A 19,268-nucleotide genomic window follows, 5' to 3' on the forward strand; every position below is an offset into this window, starting at 1 on the left:
TTTGCCTTCAGTCGTCTGTATTTATTAACAACAGAAGAAATTACAGAACACTGAGGGATTCCAAAGTACTCAACTGTATTTGGTAAACGTCAGCTAGAGCTAAACGTTCAGATGATGGTTAAGCAAGACAACAGTTACTACACAAGGAACTTAAAACACACCATCTCTATAAAGTATTGGGTTTATGTGGTAAAAATCAGTAAATCTTCACCAAAAAAAATATATCCTGGAGCAGCTATTTCCTCATTACCATTACCAGTTCTTCCATGCCACTTCTCTTGTGCAAAACTGAACGTTGCAGAGCACTCTGCTGTCTTAGAAAAGCTGAAGGCCACTTTTTATTTTATGGAAGTCATTCTGGGTCCATAACAATCCCCCTGTTGCAGTAATATTCAATTCTGCAGAGCTGTAAGAGGAAGAGAAATAAAGCACATAAGCAGAGAGCTGATTCAGAAGCTTACATCACCAAAGTAACTTTGATAGCACTTTAAACTTGTTAGCAAGTTTTGTTTCCAAAACAAAATGCCGTTTCTCATTCTTGGCTCTGAATGTTTAGCTGCTGGAAGGAACGTCCTTAGCTACTTCAAGAAAGGCAACAGCCCCCAAGGTGCCGAAGGTACCAAAGCACAAAGGTTACCAGTAACTAACAATGGTGAGGGAGATGTGACTTCAGAAATAACCATGGACCAAGTTCCGGCTGAAGCTTCATCTGTCCTTTGCAGCCAGACACACAAGCTGGTCAGGTGAAATGCTAACACAGCCAGTGGTGGACATGAAAACACTCTGTCAGGAGTTACAAATGTTACTTCATCTATACGTTCTGCACATGGAAACCAGCGGCTCCTACAGCTTTAGGAAGGCAGCACAGGAACTAGTGCATTAACAGAGACTTCAAAGGAAGCTGTTGTTTGGTGACATCCCCAGCATGCCAAGTACTTTCTAATTTTAGAAGGTAGCTCACTCAAACAGGCGTAAAATCCCTTTTCATTGCGGAAGTTGCCCAGTTAGGGCTGAGCCCCAGGAGATCCCCCAAACTACAACCCGTTTACTTGGTATGCTGCGTTAGGGAGCCATGGAACAAGTAGGATTTTATATACTGTTCCCAGACATAAGGCACTGTCAAAACACAAGGCTCAAAGAACAGTTGGAGAACATACATAAACCTGTCCCTACCCAAAGTTTTACTGCTTGAAGGAACTTGAATCACTACCGTGTTGTTAAGTAGATCATTTTCACTTGTTTTATGAGAATGGTGAAGGTGAAAGCTAAATTTTATCAATAAAACAAATCTTTAAAGGATCCACTTGAAACCTGGTATCTGACGTGAAGAAGAAAAAGGGAAAATCTGGTTGTCTTGTGCACTTTTTTCACCTTCTCTATTCCTTATGCCCAAGGAAAGCTCATGTACTCCTAGCCACAACCTAGCATCCTCCAAGACTGGAATATATTTCATGCCTACTCACTGTCTTTACCCTTCAGCATGTATTAACCATCCCCTCTCATCTACTTGCTTATGCATCTCATCCTTAGGACAACAAAATCCAGTCATAATCCATGACCATTTAGTGTTGAATCCCATTTTGAAATGTCAGTGTAAGCACTTGATGCAATCACTACAGCAATTTCATGTCAGTGACTCCACCCTCAGAAAACTCTCCAAGTGGTCATTATTTGCCAAATCTGCTCCTGTTGTCAGGTAAAACTGACACTGGGAGTAAACAAAAAGCACATATGCTTATCACAAAAACCAAACCACCTGCCTGAGGATGACAGCAGCTATTCAAAGCTTCAGAGGTTGCCCCAGCAACGCTAAACAGAAACTTTGTCAATACACACAGCATAGATCAGAAAACCCACCAAAGAACAATCTTTTGGGACTAGGGAGGAAGGAAGGGCAAGCTTTTCCAAAGTATCCAAGCATCACAGAAATTTATGTCTCACACTAAAACAAGGCCAAAAAAACATATGAAGACAGAAAATAATTCCTCCAAACAAGACTGAAATGTTTGGAAAATTTTATTTATACAACTTCAAACTATACACTGAAAAACTAACCAGTTTTTCTAGTTTCTAGAGGAATTCCTTTGTAGAGCACAACTCGGAATCATTAGGTATGAATCATTAGAAACCACTCCAAGAAATATACTGGGATTGTAGAACACCTGAAGCCTACAACACACAAGTCAAAATGGGCACATGCTACAGCTGATTTCAAGTCGCAGCTTATGAACAAGCCAGAACAGTGAATCACACTACTCCGTATGTACTTAATTACAGCCTCCATGATGATGATATCAGCTACCATGCACAGAAAAACCAACCAAGCCAATAAGGATTACATTAAGAAAGCCCCACCCATCTCTTGCCAAAGCCTGCTGACTAGGTGCCAATTGGTATTGATTACTGCAGCCAATTAGAATTCTGCTGCAGCTCCTTATTCTCATCAATGAACCCACCTACCCAAACATCAAGTCAAATGGCTTTAAAGTCTCTGAGATCAAGCATTCTATCGCTTGTGACTACAGTGAGAGAGCTGGGGCTCTCCAGACTAGAAGTAGATATGCAAATTTCAGGAATTCGCCTTATTCCCAACATGGAACATGTTGCAAGAAACATGATTCATAGCTGGCTGACACCAAAGGTCTCTTCTGCTGAATCAAAAGGGGTTTTTTGCTTCCAGTATAGATTTACTCTTCTTTTGGGGATGCTAAAACTACCAGAAGACAGAGTTACCTGCTCTCTTCACAGTTTGAGGGGAAACTCATGCAGTGCTCAAAAGCACAGGTCTTGTCAGTGACTGACACCATTCAAGAGAACTCCAAAAGGATTTAACCTCTTGCAGAAGTGCTGGAACCAAGGACTTTATTAAGTAATTGGACTGTCAGAAAGAGGAGCAGTAGGAAAGGACAGTTTCTTTTTGATTACCTAGCTATCTCTGAGATGCTAATTTTACATTTCAATTGGATGAATCAGGCAGAAACAATACCTTCTCAGCAGGCCTGAACTGGCAAGAGCAGACTAGTCCTAGGGAAGATGACAAAGAGGGTGGAGAATGGGAACCTTGGTCTTTGGAAGGTTTGGAACTGGAAGCTAATCTGAAGACAGCTCTGAGTATATTAAAATAGAGGAGTATGTGCAAGAGCTCTTCCCAACATAACACCTCAGGCTGCATGACTGTCACTGTTATTCACATTTTTTTTTAGAAGCTACTAGATTGGGCCCATCAACTACAGGTAAAGAATCACTGATTAAGAGAGTTATCCTATCAAGTGTTTAAGCAAGTAACTGCCATTCATTCATATTTCTGAAGTGTTCCTTGGATTAAAATACATATAAGCCCATCTCCCATTGTGTATGTGATTAAACTGATTTGATAGCTTACAGCATTCAGGTTCCTTTGCCTTCAAAGGGTGAAATAATGACCCCATTAAAATGCCTTCAGTAGGATGGTTTAAATGGGTAAGCTTCATCTAGTAATGGAGGTGATCTGACTAAAGCTTTATAGAATGCTACCATTAGTTCCATGACAACCTGTGTTTCTTTACTGAGGTCAGACCTGCAGCTTAAATTACTAGCTGCAGCTCTGAAAAGGTCACTGGGCAATGCCAACATGCTGTGGCTCAGGATCAAAGCCCCAGTTAACAGAAACTTGAGTTTTCAAACCTGCTGAGGCTGTGCTAATAACTTGAAACTGCTAAACAGCAGTATCTCACAATCCTTGTGCTGGTTTCTTTTAGAAAGAGCAGGAGTGAAGATGGTAAGGTTATAAACTCGCTTCACCAAAGGACACCATGGAAATCACATTTTTTATTGCCAATTATGCCACTGCGTTTAACTTTCAGGTAGTGCAAAAGACCCACGGAGTGCAAAACAGAAGCACCTTCCCAGAAGGAAAGAACAGCAGCAATTACAAGCAGCAACTCCCAGACTGGATGACAGGAAAAGATGGAGACAAATGCAGAAAGCTAAGTGTTGAATATATTCTTTTAACTTCAAAGGATGACTGTTAGGGCTTCATGAAGTATCTTCCAATGATACTGGTGAGCTGTCACAGCAATACAGGTAGCAGTAACTTCTGTGCCCATCAACAATGCAAGCACATGGTCGGATTAACGCAATACAAACAAGCAGGAAGCTTCCCGTTGCAGCCGGGCAGGGTGAAGAGAGTTTGCCTCATGCTGGGTTACCCACAGGATGGAAAACTGGGACTGCAGTGACACAGACCTTGCTCAGGAAGTGTACTGTAGTCTCCCTTTCAAGCATACAGAACAGAGACGCATCTGATGTGAAACTCGCAGCATATTCACCGCCCCAGTTACAAACAGCCAATTCCCTCCTCAGGTGTTACAAAAGCAATCTACAGCCAGCCACCTCCTGGGGCTACCTTCTCTCCTCATCTTCAGGCTTTCCCACTAATGCACCTCAAAGTGTCTCAGCAAACCACTGTGCATTTTAGAACAACGACTCCTTCCCATGCAAGATTAGCCAGTCTGGGAAAACTGACAATGGGGAGGCTAAATGACTTCCAAGGCTTCTAGTCCTGAATGTTTTAATTGCAAGGCCACAGTTCTTCCCATCGAAGTTATTCACCCCAGCATATCACCAGGCAGTCTGCACCAGCTCTCAGTAGCTTGTTTTAAAAATTTGGCACTTCCAGACTAGTAACTCTAAAGCATCAGCAGACTGCATCTTACCAAACAGCATCAGGCAACACCGAAAGTTGTTGGCCCAGTCTGAAAAGCAGACTGTTATGCTGTTACACCACCACTGCAAAGGTCCTTCCGAACACACATTACTTGAAAAATCCATGAGAAGTGCAGTTAGTAGAGATTGTAGTAGATACATAGATCAAACAGAAGTAAAAAGGAAATATTATCCTTAATTTTTCACAACATATAGTACAAGGCACAGAGAGAGAGAGAAATGCATTTCATGGTTCAGGGGCAAAGTCCTGCCCACATCATTACTCACTTTGTACTGGGAGGCTTCCACTCATCTCTCACTGGCTGATCAAGCAGGGACATCATGGAATAATTATCCAACATGAGACCATCAGGGTCATCTGTCTGACCTGGGAGTTTGCCAAGAGGAAAGTCTTTCCACTGTACTTCATCTGGGTAAAAACAGTACATAAAGAAGTCTGAGCTCCCCAGAGAGATTTTCAAAAATACAAGATCCCCTTGAGTCCACAAACACTGTCTCACACAACTCGGCCATTCAGCAAGAGCGAACAATTTCAGTATTCTGCAAAAATAAGCTTGAGTTCTAACTAATTTTATTTCTAACTTTACTATCTCTTCCAAAGAAAGTCACTGTAGTATGTGAGACAACAGGGACACATCTGGAGTCATGTAACATCACACAGCCTACACAGCACAGCTCGTCCAAGCTGCTGTGAGACAATGCCCATTAAAAGAAACCTCACAGTATTCTGGAGCAGCCCTTCAATATTTACCTTCCTCTTCCAAGCATACTTTGGTTTGAAAACGTACACATTGACTTACATACATTAATTTAAAAAACAATTACTCTGCATACTTCTGTAAATGGAAAGAGGTATTTGTACACATAGGAAGATAAAAAACAGCACCTTTGCATCCAGTAGCTCATTTCTGCAGTGAGAAGAAGCATCAGCTTCTTAACGACTTGCTGACAATAGCAGCTGCACAGCAACAGTGCAACAGTGACTAAAGAAGAACTGAAGCTACAAAAGTAGAAGGGTGCTTCTCTTCTAAAGAGCTTCTAATAAAGCTAAGAAAGCCTTATTAATCCATAAAGCAATTCTGGACCCACAAGTGGGCTGGGATGAGATGGCAAAGAAAAAGAATATCACAGTCTTGGAAATTCTGTTATTTGTTTTTATGAGCACCTATTGCTGTTTCCACTCCATGACTTCATATCCATTAAATTTGGCTTCCAATGGGGGCCAGAAATGGCACAATGGGAAATCATCACAACTGATAACGTCAGTAAGCCCATTCCTTTATGGCGTGGCGCTAAAAATTCAACGACAGTTAAAAGACAGTTCCCAACTAAAAAGATACTAATTGTTATGTGTCCTTGTTTTGACAATAAGATTTCTTAAACCTATGTGCTCCCTTGATACCAGAACACATTTCTGGAATGCTTACAAGCAGCTCAGCAAAGACCAGCAGACAGAAGCCTTCAGAAGATAAGGCACCCCACTCCACAGAGCATGCAATAATTACAAAAGCTATTTGAGATCCCTGCTAAAATCACCTACAACTTGGCCATTTCCTTCTCTTTGCCTGAAACCGATTTGTTTTGCGTACTTGATATCTGCTCAAAAACCCAAGCATTGTCCTAAAGAACTGGCAGATTTATTTGTTTACTGTTCTCGGGCATTTAATAGAACAAAAAATCTTAACATAGGATAGTGCTTTCTAAGTGTTACAATTTTACAATTAAGAAAGGGGCAAATATAGCATTTGGTAACATCCAACACAGCTACAAGGCAAATTACCATTATAAATATTTAACAGGCTAAGAATACTCTTTGGGGAACAACATAATAAGTAGTTGATACACCACATGTTACCATGGGTTTGTACATACCTACTGGCTATAGTTTCAAATTGTTTCAGGATGGTAACCACACAAATGTTATTCAAACAGAAATTAAGTTTACCCACAAACAACTACAAGAACAGAATCTTCACAGAAATCAGGTGCTTCAGGACACAATGCGTGTTCCTTCGGTGAAAGCTTTGCTTGACCAGAACCGAAGTCACTGAACTGTTCTCAAAACATCCAGCTCTAACAAGCTGTCCACATCTGCATAACTAAGCCAAGCTGCTTAGGCAGATCTCTTTTGGTTTTGGTGTTTGTTTGTTTTTGGGGTTTTTTTTGGGGGGACAGCTGTTTGACCTGAGTAGGGTACAAGACTTCATTGTCTTCTAATCGCTGCTTTTCTTTGTCATCCTTTAAATACCATTTTGCCTCCAACTCCTCTCCACCAACTTCCTCCTCCTGTCTTCAGTCCCTCCTTACATCACTTATCCAAAAATCTTCTTAGCTACAGAACCCTCCACCCCAATGAGAAAGTATGGCTACCATAATAAAGCTAAAAAACCACTGGATATGCTGTTTATTCCCTCTAAACACTTGCCTTGCTCCTTTCTTTTGCTTGCCAGCATGTCGTAACAGCAGTTTTCCTGGAGCATGGAAATTACAAGCCTATGAGTGGGGCTTTCCAGCACAGCCAAACTGTGCTTTCAAATATCCCCATGTGTGACAAACAGAAGTCCAAGAAACATGCATGTTTTCTTTGCCATTCACAGCTGGGATATATGCTGCCCCATCAATGGGATACACTGAAATTCTAAACAGTTTGCAAAAGCCTGACAAAAAATTTAATGAGGCAGTAACAACATGCTCCTGGAAAAAGCACTCATAGTATTTAAAGAGTTTAAGAGAAATGACCCCTGCACGTAAACAGAAGATTGGAGAGAAAACCCCTGAGTTTTCAGTGATTTGGCAGTCAGGTGATTTTGAAGCATGCTTCAATTCTGGCCAGGCCCAGAGAGCTGAGATGCCTTTGCATTTCAATTAACACTTACCAGTGACAAAGACTAAGTCTTGCAAAGTCATTTTTTACCTGCAGTGATCTGCCAGGCCGACCCTTGCAGTGCTGCCCTTTTCTCAGCAATAGCCGCCAGGTTACCAGAGTGAGCAAGTCCTTCCAAAGGATTTGTTTCAGTTACCATCTCTTCTTCCTCCTCCTCCTCCACCTCCTCTACACCATCATCTCTCTCCAGCACATCATCTTGTTTCTCTACAGTCTGTGCTTGATTTTTAACCTGATTTTCTTGCCTGGCCCTCCACTGTAAGCTCTCTATAGTATAAATTGGCTGTTCACTGCAGTCTGAAGAGATGCCTGGACTGGACAAAGGGCCACCTCCTTCTGTGTAAACTGAAGCGAGATAGAGAAGGTTCTTCCGTGAAGAACGTGGCAAGCGAGGTCTCATGATTGTGAGAATCCTAGAAAGCAAAAGGTCAGCGTAAAAGTCTTAGAAGCAAAAAAGACTCCAGATGAAAGTTTATCAAGCTGAGCAGCCTTTAAGTGTGAGTTTCCTCCAGGACAGCTCATTCATATATCTCCTCTAACAGATAAAATCTGATTCTTCCCTGGTGAGTGGATGCTGAAATATTCCTTCTTTGTGATTAAGGACTTGGGATACTTCTAATGGAATTCCTGCTTTGCTGTTCTCATGTGAACAAGTTACCACCTGTGCTAAATCCGTATAGCCTGTATAAGCAGTCACATCTCTGCTACCAAGTCACTTTTTTTCTGATCAGGTTGCTTTTATTCAAGCTTTTACCTCCCCCGATAATCTCCGCTTTCATTTTGAGGGCACAATCCTCTTAAATTCTCCTCCTTCTTCTCTTGGTAAAATCAGTGGGGAGACGAGCAGCAACAAGCAGGGCTTCATATGTACCTGCCACAATTTCTACTAGATGCAAAGGAAGGGAACACACCTATAACTCAGCATATCACAAGAGAGCCGGCCAAAGCTGTTACAAGAGCACTATTTGCTGTCCCTTTTCTAGGTCACCGGATCAAACTTACAGCTGAAGAAGGTGTGGGGTGGCCCAGCAGGGAGCTTCCAAGCAACTATCAGTCAGTCTTATCCACTGCAAAGGAACTTTACGGAGGAACAGCTCCTTCACGGACACCTGTTTGTTACAGTGTTGTTGTCTCTTCTTCCCTTCAAAGAAGACAATGAAAACAACAAGGTGCTCAAAACTCGTTACAAACACGCCCTTTATCCCCTTGCTTTTTTTACCAGAACACTCATTCTCAGACAAGCTGACATCCCAATCCCAGTCCATGACCAGATGTACTGACCAAATACATCAAGGTGCTACAAGGGACTTGCCAATGCACTGACAGCTAGGTTATGTGTGCATATAACACAGATGTGAGCACAGCAAGATGTAGATGTTCCCAAGCTGGTTCTCTGCATGCCATGCCAGACAGAAAAGCCACAAAATGTATTTGTACAGTATTGTCCCAAATATTGTCCCAGTATACTGCTTCTGGGACCTGAGATCATTCCAGATAGCACTGCAATGAATAGACTTAACAGCTGGGAACTACCACCACTTAGGAATCTTGGTACATAATAGATATGCTCAGTGCTGACTGCAAGCGTCAAACATTAACCCACGACTGCCACAGATACTGGCAAAATCTTGGTGCACACTGAGCCAGACCAGGAGAAGACAGAAGAGGCGGCACAATTAGCCAGCCAGAAACCTCCCCAGGGTTACACTATATCGCACTATAAAAGTCCTGTTATCAGAACTCCTGTGACACTCTTTGAATAATTAAAGCTCTTCCCTGCCCTGTCTCTGGAGTGAGACATTCTGTCTGCCTGTTTAAACAGTTCTAAGGAGTTAAGAACAGAAAACAAAATACTATTTATTACTTTTGTGTAAGCCTAGAAGGCATGAAAATCCTGTGATAGGATTAAAAAAAGACAGCAAGACTATGTAAGTATCTTGTAAAGGCAGGCTTCTGTTAAGTGAGGAGAGAACTGGGAACAGGGACAGAACAGGTTGCATACAACATCATCTATTTGTTGTCTGCTACTGTTATTTCCTACAAGTACTAGTATCTGGAAAAAAGAGCACTTAGGGCCCAAACTTTCATGGGGGAGATTGGCTATTCCTATCTTGAGGAGGCTGCAGCATAGCTGCTAATAACAATTCCAACTTTTTGCTAAGAAATGCATGACATACATAAGCTGCTGGTTGAAAAGTGTAAGAAATGCAACAATAAAAGCTCTACACACACACGCCAAAATGTAGCAATTAGGTTATTGCAGTTTCCATCTAAAGGTCACACCACTCCCCCAGTTTTCACAGTAGTACAGAACAGACCCTTACACTACTTACACACAGAAATTCCATGCATACTCACCAGCGTTTACTTTGGCAATGCCAGTCAGCATCTCAGAAATCCAGTTGATCAAGAACTGAGGCCGGAGTTCTGAAGAGTCAGAACATTCCTTCAGTTCCACAAACATTTTCTCTATTAGGATCTGTGTAAAACTTCGGGAAAGGAGGCCTGTCAGCAATGGCTGCCAAAAGCAGTAAAAGGTCTGAGGAATTTTGAACTGCCATAACTCTTTATTTGCTGCAGTAAAAAGAAAAAACCAGAGAAGCCAAAATTCACTGGTCTGTAATTTTTTGTGAACCACTGGTGTGACACTTGTTTGAAACCGAAGTAGTTTGTTCTGAGGTATTTCCTGGGATCCTCACTGAACCTGGAACTATTATTTTCTTATGCTAGGGAAGTAAAACAAGCAGCAAATTGATAATTAACAGCTCACTGAAAGCAAAAAATACAATGCCTGATCTAATCACATGGTGAACCATAGGAAAGCTGTTTTGCTAATCCCTTTACAGTTTCAGCTTATTTTGCACATAATCGAGAGCTATCTGTCTAAAAATACACTGCAAAGTGAAGGCACATTGAGCAAAGCAACACAGAACCAAAGCACTCCTCAATTTTTACTACTGTAGTATAGTCACAGAAATTTGAGGTTCTTTCTTGGAAAGTTCTTTGCCTGGTGTTTCCAAGAGGTCCCAGGGAAACTGACAAATTCTTAATTTTCAGTGCCTCTAGGTACCCAATTCTCTTGCAGAAAATCTGTGCAACTCCAGACATACAGGCAGCAGCATGGAACTAAGATGCAACTGGTGCTCAAAAATAACCATTTAGATTTGCTCCAAATCTTCAGCGTAGAAAAGAAACTAGTGGGAGTTCACAAAATCAGTAGCTATTGCAGACATGAGCAGAGATGCAAGCTTTGAAAGATGTTTTGGCCAGCCAGCATTCAGTGCTGAAGAGCTATCTTTCCATGGTAAGAGATTTATGCAAAAGCGACAGCTATATATGGCCATAAAGGGGTCTGGAGAACAAGTCAGAAGATGTTTAAGGACCCAGACATATGAAAAATATGCAGAGAATTACAGATTTCAATATAATGAGAACAAAAGAACAGACCTGGACATAACACTAGCTATGCACTTTTTACTTATGTGGTGCCCAAAACACTAACCTTCATACTTGATATTTAACATCTTCAGACAATCCATCTTTGGGATGAGAAAGCCATCACTGAGAAGAGCTTCAGCCACTGCCTCCCTAGAGCAATCACAGAGTCTGATTAATGCCACTTAGTCCTTTACATATTAAACCCCCACTTCTACCAGTTCTGAAACAAGTTTGAGAACCAAACGCCTGGAACTACGAGGAGGTGATCCAGCTTGTTGTAAAGCACTAAAATCATGTGCCAGTTTGGGGCTGGATATATCCCACTAGACTTGGAGGGAATGTGCAAATTGCAACAGAAGCAGAACCCTGAAGGAAACATTTCTGCTTGAGTTGCAGAGGCAAATATTTCGGTATTTCAAAAGCACAGGAACATCTGTCATAAACATTTCACAAGCACAGAACATTCATCATACTGCAATACCTATGGTTTGCAGTATGATCCAAGTCTTCTGCCAGTTGGCCAGCCAAGAATTGAGGATCTCTGGCTCACAGAGCTAGGTTCAGGGGAAAAGCCAACCCTGCTGACCTGCTGGCAAGGCACACTTAAGGTGCAGTTCACACAGCTGTTCGTCAGGTAGGCTGTGGCAGGGTCACAAATGCTCTTCCCTACAGCACCTACAGTTCTTGCTTGGATGTCTTCTGCCCTTATAGCTATCCTGCGAACTTCGGTTAGTCTGACAGCACTGAACGGTCAAGCTAAAGTACCACTTCATCTCCTGTTAGGCTGGCTTAAGTCAAGTGGAAGACTGAGGGGACCCACATAGGCTCAACTGACACTTGAAAGTAAAATACAGCAAAAGGGACTGAAGTAAAATTCCCATAACTACCCCAATATCCAGCCATGGGATACTCCTTGAGTTCTTCTGTTTGTGCTTCTATCCATAAGCTTGTCTATCTGTGCAAAGATACAGCAGCAAAATAAACACTTCTCAGAATAAAACCCAAGGTGGCCATCTTTGAACACCGAATAAATTCCAAAGAAATAACTGCTTTTGCTATCAGACCTGTTGGATTTGGAATGGTAGTACCCATGTCAAACACAGCATAGTTTGGTATAGAATGGATCAAAAAATTCACCTTCTCCAGTAGGGGTGACTTCCAAATCTAAACATCCAACCGTGACATAGATCCAATACAGGATTTTTATAAATACGAACAGCAGCTGAAGATCTCTGAGTGCAGAAACAACACACACAAACACTAGACCACTTTGTCATAAGCAGATGATGTGGTGGGAAATCAGAAGGGCAGTGGTAGAATGTAATTTGTTTCTAAAATACAAGCCCACTTTCAATCCCCCTCTTCTCTGGAAACTGCTCCAGCATAACTACCATGAGTCCTACATGCAATGACTGATCATCACCAACCATTAAGGACAGCTCCATGCAGATGGCAGCTTCAGTTGAGAACTTTTTAAGCAGAAAAACATCTGACTAAAAAAGGTCCACTGGGTCAATTCTCTGAAGCAGACAACAGAGGATCCTTTGCAGTTAGCTCATTCTGCTTTAGGTCTGTAGGAATCTTCTGCCCTCTGCATAACCCAAATTACAGGGTATGTTGGCAGGGGAAATGAAAGGCTTTACTCAGAATTACATTGGCATTCTAAATTACAAATGTACTTTCATAGGTCACTTGACATATTCAAGGGAACTCAAACTCTCATACCTCTGAGTGCACAATCCAAGCTGCCAAACCTAATGAAGTCACAGCCTTGCCAATGCATTCTGCGCCTTCCTCCCCTTCATGTGCTCTATTTTCCATGAGTGAATAATAAAAAAAATTCTTTTAAATTAAGCACCTTCAGAAATACACAGGAGACTGCAGGAACAACCCTATCTTCAGCTGAGAAGGACAGTACCATTAGTCAGTCCTTCAGAAAATTCCAGTCTCACAGAGGCCACTGGGGAAGCACTAGCGATACATGACAGACTCCATGTGAATGAGAGAGGAAACAGTTGCACCATTTCAGGAGAGATATGAAGCAAAGCAGAAGCGATTACCACAACGGCATTCAAAAACAACTTCTAGGAATCTCTGTGTTCACTAACATAAACATAAAAGCACAACTTATGTGTAAAGCTTGCAGAGTTTGTTTTTTAAGTAAAAAACTTACTTGATTATAAGCACTTGCACACTCATTGCTGCCTTGGTAGCATACTACTATTCATCTTCTCAAACAAATGTCATGGTGGAGAACAGACTGATAGCAAGGGCTAGAGAAAGTAGAGCTTTTATTGAGTTTCTGAAGAAGAGAATCTATGACCATTCACACAAGATCGCTTAATGGAGAATTCCCTCTAAAGAAAGATAAATCTGCACTTAAAAGAAACCCCATGCCATGTCACTGTATTTATGTTGCTATTTAAAAACCAATGGAAACCAGAGTGTGATAGGGTCTCATTTTCAATACCGTTAACATGCTATTATTGATAAACAGAAGCAGAATATACATGGATGAATCCTTTCTGGGAACTGTCTTTAATCATTTTGGGCTCTCAAATAAAGTGCATAGGTGGTTCTAAAAAGCTGGATAAAAGCACAGCCTTCCATTAACTGTGAATACAACAACTTGTGTTATTTAAAAAATGCATCTGGATGCTGGAATAAAAAATAGCATGAGATGAAGTAGGCGCTCAAGCATGAAATATGGGACCAAGTGCCTAATCCTAGAGTTTGCTCTACCATTCAGAGGCTTCCAACCCACCTCTGTCTCCCCTCTACAGGAAGAATTTGCTTTTGATTTGCCTGACTGTTCATCACGCTCAGCCAGCTAAACTTGGTTCTTAGTGGGATTTAGCATTTGTCCATAAGGCCACTTGTTTGATGTCAGCTCATGTAGCGTTTATTCAGATGCAGTGTGGCCTTTGTCCTGTTATTACTCTGAAATGAGCAACACAGTATAAGTGTTCCAACAGAGGAGAGCTTCAGTAGAAAATGCAGATTAATTGAAATCATTTTCTCTCAAGCAAAACCGTATTATTCAAGCAACTTTCCAATGTTAAGCAACATACAGACTCTAATAGGATTCTTCATTAAGCCACCTGCCATACTGCAATACAAATAACTGTACGATACTAAGATTCTCCCTTAAGGATCCAGACAGGAGAACAGGGCAAGTTGGGTTTTGAGACAAGGACCTGGCTGCATGAAGCACACTCCAAAACTTCCTGAATAAGAAAGACATCATGGTTCTGTCAGCAGGCTGCCAAGGAGATGGCAAGAGGCAAGTGGTTAGTGGGATCTTCTTGCTTCTCCCTTCACCCCCAGCTCAACTTTGACACAGTCAGGTGTTTTTAAAAGTGTAGTGAAGGCAGCAATCTCACTGCAGTGCTAGTTCCAGCCTTTGCTGTTCTGGAAGAAAAGGACCTGGTGGTGCTAGTTGATGGCCAGCTGAACATGAGCCAGTGGTGTGCCCAGCTGGCCGAGGAGGCCAACAGCATCCTGGCTTGTATCAGAAACAGTGTGGCCATCATGACAAGGACATTGACTGTCCCCCTATACTTGGTGCTGGTGAGGACACACCTCAAATGCTGGGTTCAGTTTTGGGCTCCTCGCTACAGGACAGACATTGAAGGGCTGAAGTGTGTCCAGGGATGGGCACCGAGCTGGGGAAGGGGCTGGAGCACAAGTCCTATGGGGAGCAGTTGCGGGGGTTTAGCCTGGAGAAAAGGGGCTCAGGGTGGACCTGACTGCTCTCTGCAGCTGCCTGAAGGGGCTGTAGGCAGGTGTGGTTGGTCTCCTCTCCCAGATAACAAGTGACAGGACAAGAGGAAGCGGCCCCAAGCTGTGCCAGGGGAGGGCTAGATTGGATATGAGGAAAAAATTCTTCACAGAAAGAATGGTCAAGCACTGGAACAAGCTGCCCAGGGAGGTGGTGGAATCACTGTCCCTGGAGGTGTTTTAAAGAACACGTCGATGTGATGCTTAGGGACATGGTTTAGTGATGAACTCTGCAGTGCTGGGTTAACAGTTGGGCTTGATGATCTCAAAGGTCTTTTCCAACCAAAATGATTCTGTGATTCTATGGTTCTGGCTGCAGGGGAAAAAAACCAACTGTGGGCCTGTAGGTTGATTAGTCTGCTTGAAATAGCTGGTCTGCAGAAAGGACACTCCAGCAAGATTCAAGATGTGAATTTTGATAAGGTCTTAAATTGATTTTTCAAGTAAATAATTTTCACCCTGCAGGATTAAAACAGGGAAAGTAGGCATAAAGAAGGCTTAAATAAGGGGAAGCACGGCAGCATCTGGCCTACATTGCTTGAACCAAAAACGGAGTTTGAGAATCAATAAAGTAGCTCTTTGATATAAAAACAGTCAGTGGAAAATGAGTACATCTCAACACCCTGCTAAAACCTGGTTCCAATGATTGCTCCAGTGACTGTGGAACTGAGCCTATACTGTCACTGTGGTGAAACATTTCCATTACATCACTATTATTTCAGGTACTTCACAGAGAGCACTGCAGAAGTGCCACAAAACCCATGCAGAGCTACCACATGATGCATGACTGCATCTTACACAGGGGCTTGGAAACTAACATCACCCAGCACCAGAGCCACGCTCAGCACTTGGTTTCCAGTTGTCCTAGCAAGAATGAAGGCGGCAAAGGTTAAGGGTCATCTATTCAGCTTTGAAGAAAGGTGTCAGTGAAGTCCCTTGACCCACTTCTCTATCTCCTAATACAGAAGTGAGAAACTCACCAGGAGAAATAATAAGCTGAGTGACCAGACTTCCACATTCTCCTGCAACACAATGCCCCCTCCCTGCTTTGGCTTTGCCAGCTCCCAGGAATAAACACGTGTGTGAACACAGTCAATCCACTATGCAAAAATCAAGACAAATGCTTTATTAAAGCAGCTGGCCTATTTGACATCTACTGCTGAGAAGAGCAGAAAAATACACAAAAGTACCAAAACTAGGCGTTTGTAACCTGTATGTTATGCAGTTCCTGGGGCTTTCTGGAGCTAATACCGCTTAAAGAAGCAAAAGGAGTCAGAGAGAGCTTGTAAAGTAAAAGGAATAAGGGTTGGAAACTCACTGCCGAAGCTGTTCTGATCCAGTAACATGTATGTTCCCTTTCCACAAGTTTGGCTCAAAGTCTGGAATTGTGGAACCAGTATTTACTGGAAATAATACCCACACATATATATCAAGAAAAACATTCTTGCCAAAACTTCTCCCTGAACACAGGCAGTTAAAGGCAACTGCAAAATCTCTCTGCAGTAGCGTCACCACCGAAGGGTTTGGCTCTTTGCAAGTTTTGCAACCTGTGAGCTGTGAAACAGCCCCCCGTTCTTGGCTGCTGGAAGTGGGAGATTTCCCCACATATCAGAGTAGTTATTTTAATGAAGTTGCCTCATCATTAGGAGTCGCTCAGGAAACCATAAAACAGCTAACAGAAACAAAACCCACAAGACCGAAAAGAATACATCTTTATAGCCACAAACCCCTGCTTCCTCCCATCTGTTTTCTTTGCCTTATTTGAAGCCGGTGCTTAAGGGAAACATCAAAAAAGCCTTATTCAGTGTAGCACAATGCAGGGAAGACCAAGTTCTTATGAAAACATTACTGCCAGATTTGACTACTTAAGAAATGACAGATACTCTAGAGATACTATACCATCAGACTTTTTTGTTGGAACAAAGGATCCAGTGATGCTGTTTCTCACAGATTCTTGTCTCACCTTTGAAGTTTCTTTAGGTTACACCTAGCATCTGAGTTTCATACCCTTATCTATGTTATTGGGCTGGAATTCCAAACAAAGCTCTCAGAAAGCTGGAAATGAGATCAGGCTCCTGAGGTGTGCCACCTAGTTCTAGGACTTTCCCAGATAGACATCAATCTTTTTAAACTGCTTTAACTTTGGAAGCAGCATCTCCTAAGCACGCTGGTGCCCTGTAATCCATGCTATCACATACACTTGAAGAAGGCAGGATGTAAAACCAATTCTATTCTACTGCCAGTTTACCTTCTAAGCAAAGCAGTGAAATTCCCAACATGTTGTGCAGGAATTGTTTCATTTATAATCTACAGCTATCCTAAAATATTTCCACAAGTGGGTCTTTTTGAAAGACAGGAAAAGCCTAACCCTTCCATTTGACTGACCAACACATAAGCAAGCACACAAGCCTACGCATTGCAGTTACAACAGTGAAGCACCCTAACTGCTCATCCACAATAACAGCTTTCCGGAACAAAAGATTCACACATGGGCATTTTTGGACTAAGAGAAACTGTTTAACAGAACATGAAAACAACACAGACTCCTTCCAAGCAGGAGGTGGTATTGGGGGCGGGATGGTTACTTTTCAAGTCTTCTCTACATCTGCCAGACCAGTTTCCCGTAAAAACAGTAATGCAAAAAAAGCTGTCACATTCTGACGACAGCACCCTGTACAAAACAGCTTTCCACCAAACCAAGCAGTGGATTCAAGCAGCTTAAAGCTGCACTTAAATTCAATTCTGTTAAACTGTTTCAGAGGTGTCAGGCTGACTGCAGGAAAGCAAACTCCTGCTTATTTGCCCACTGATCACACACTAAAAGCAGGCCTACGCAGGCTCCTTCCACTATGTTGTCCTCAGAATATCTGCTATTTGCTCAGGAGCACCCTTCAGAAGCAAGGGGAAAAAAACGTAACCAAGCTTGTCAGCAGAAAAGCTAGTTATGGCAAGCTGTGATAACTGTTGATAACCGTTGATGCTGTGAGCAAGCACCACTTCAAGCCAGACTGCTACCAGTATCCTGGGGTCGGGAAGTGCTCTGGAGACAATCAGTCCTCTGCAAAGCAGAAAACTGGCTATTGACATTAGGGGGTCTGGGGGTTTGTTTGTTAGTTTTAAGGTTACTAATTCCAGAGAGAGACTAGAGATTCCCCATTTTACTGCACACTCCTGGGACAGCAATGGGTCCATATTAGGATTCTATGTTAGAAAACTCATCACATGCTGTGGTCTTTTCACTGAACAGAACTCCAAAGAGACTTCCCTTCCCCACACACCTGCTCTCCAGCCAGAACACAAACAAGCACAGTAGCAAAGGTTTAATTGACAGCCCTGCCTCAGAATCCATCCCACTCACTTGCTGTCTAACAGTTTAGGCACTGCCGAAACTGTGAATTCAGCCTAAAGAGCTCCTCTGAGAATTGCCCATGACATAAATATATAGCGTGAAGCACTTAAGATAGGAACTTGAGACTGTTTAAAGGGAAAAACATTAGCATGGTTTTGTTGTGCTAGTAGTAAAGAACAAGCATTGCTGAGCCCTGGGAACTGGCTGGGTATTCCAAGTGTTGTATCCTCAAATACACCATCAGTTCCAAGGCTTTCAAAAATGAAGCTGCCCCAACTCCTCTCTTCACCCTCCAGCACGTGGTATTTCACAGCTTAATGAGGACCACAACTTTGAAACACTGGTGCCTCAAAGGCCACAAATATAGTCACTAGCATCTAAATTCTGAGTATTCTGTCAGAAGACCTAGTTTGATTGATGAAGTAGATTATTTGTTCTTTTGGAAATGTGCATAAGTGGGGTTGAATGTACTTTATGCAGCTTTATGTATGGGACAAATAGCAAGAGCTGACACAACAGGCAGTCCGTATAAAGGTGATGACAGACAACTGCTAGAACATGATTTAACACACCTTCATGGAACATCATAAAAATGTTTTGCAGAATCACTGCACAGCAAGTGAACCAAAAGCACAGTATTTTCAAAAACAACTTGTTTTGATCATGTACTTATAGGACAGTACTGTTATGAAAAGCAACTTTTGCACAAACGTAAGCTAATAGGAGAGCATGCGAACAAGGTGTGGCTAACAGGATGCTCAGTGAGAATCAGAATCACAGGTAGGTGTAATGGCTTGCCTTTGGTACACAGGTACCTTCCAAGCATCTAGCAATAGACAGTTTAAGTGATATTGAAGTCCCATGTTTAGTAAGTTATGCTTCTCATCACTGAATATTCATGCCTTCTTGCTCATTACTCCATGCTCAGTAACCAATGGGCAACACCAATAAGGTGCAAGTCTCTTCCTCAGGGTTTTCTTTGGCACAGGATCTGATAACCTCTTAATCAGCAGCTTGTATGGCATATATATTTATATTCAAAACATAGGATCATCTAAGTTGGAGAAGATCTTTAAGATCATTGAGTCCAACCATTAACCCAACACTGCCAAG

The 19,268-nt window shown here is 42.2% G+C and overlaps 1 protein-coding gene across 1 annotated transcript in view; it reads right to left on the minus strand.

Moving 5' to 3' along the window:
* LAS1L (LAS1 like ribosome biogenesis factor) overlaps positions 1-19,268 on the minus strand; it is a 28,565-nt gene continuing 9,297 nt past the window's right edge. Inside the window, exons 8-13 of the mRNA XM_080366255.1 lie at positions 11,091-11,176; positions 9,947-10,162; positions 8,591-8,729; positions 7,619-8,001; positions 4,972-5,113; positions 1-406 (exon numbers count right to left, since the gene is read on the minus strand). Of these exons, the coding sequence (XP_080222381.1) occupies positions 316-406; positions 4,972-5,113; positions 7,619-8,001; positions 8,591-8,729; positions 9,947-10,162; positions 11,091-11,176 (1,057 nt within the window). The 3' untranslated portion in view covers positions 1-315. The remainder of the gene's footprint in view (positions 407-4,971; positions 5,114-7,618; positions 8,002-8,590; positions 8,730-9,946; positions 10,163-11,090; positions 11,177-19,268) is intronic.

Source organism: Falco punctatus, assembly GCF_963210335.1.
Source record: "Falco punctatus genome assembly, chromosome: 15".
Taxonomy (NCBI): Eukaryota; Metazoa; Chordata; class Aves; order Falconiformes; family Falconidae; genus Falco; species Falco punctatus.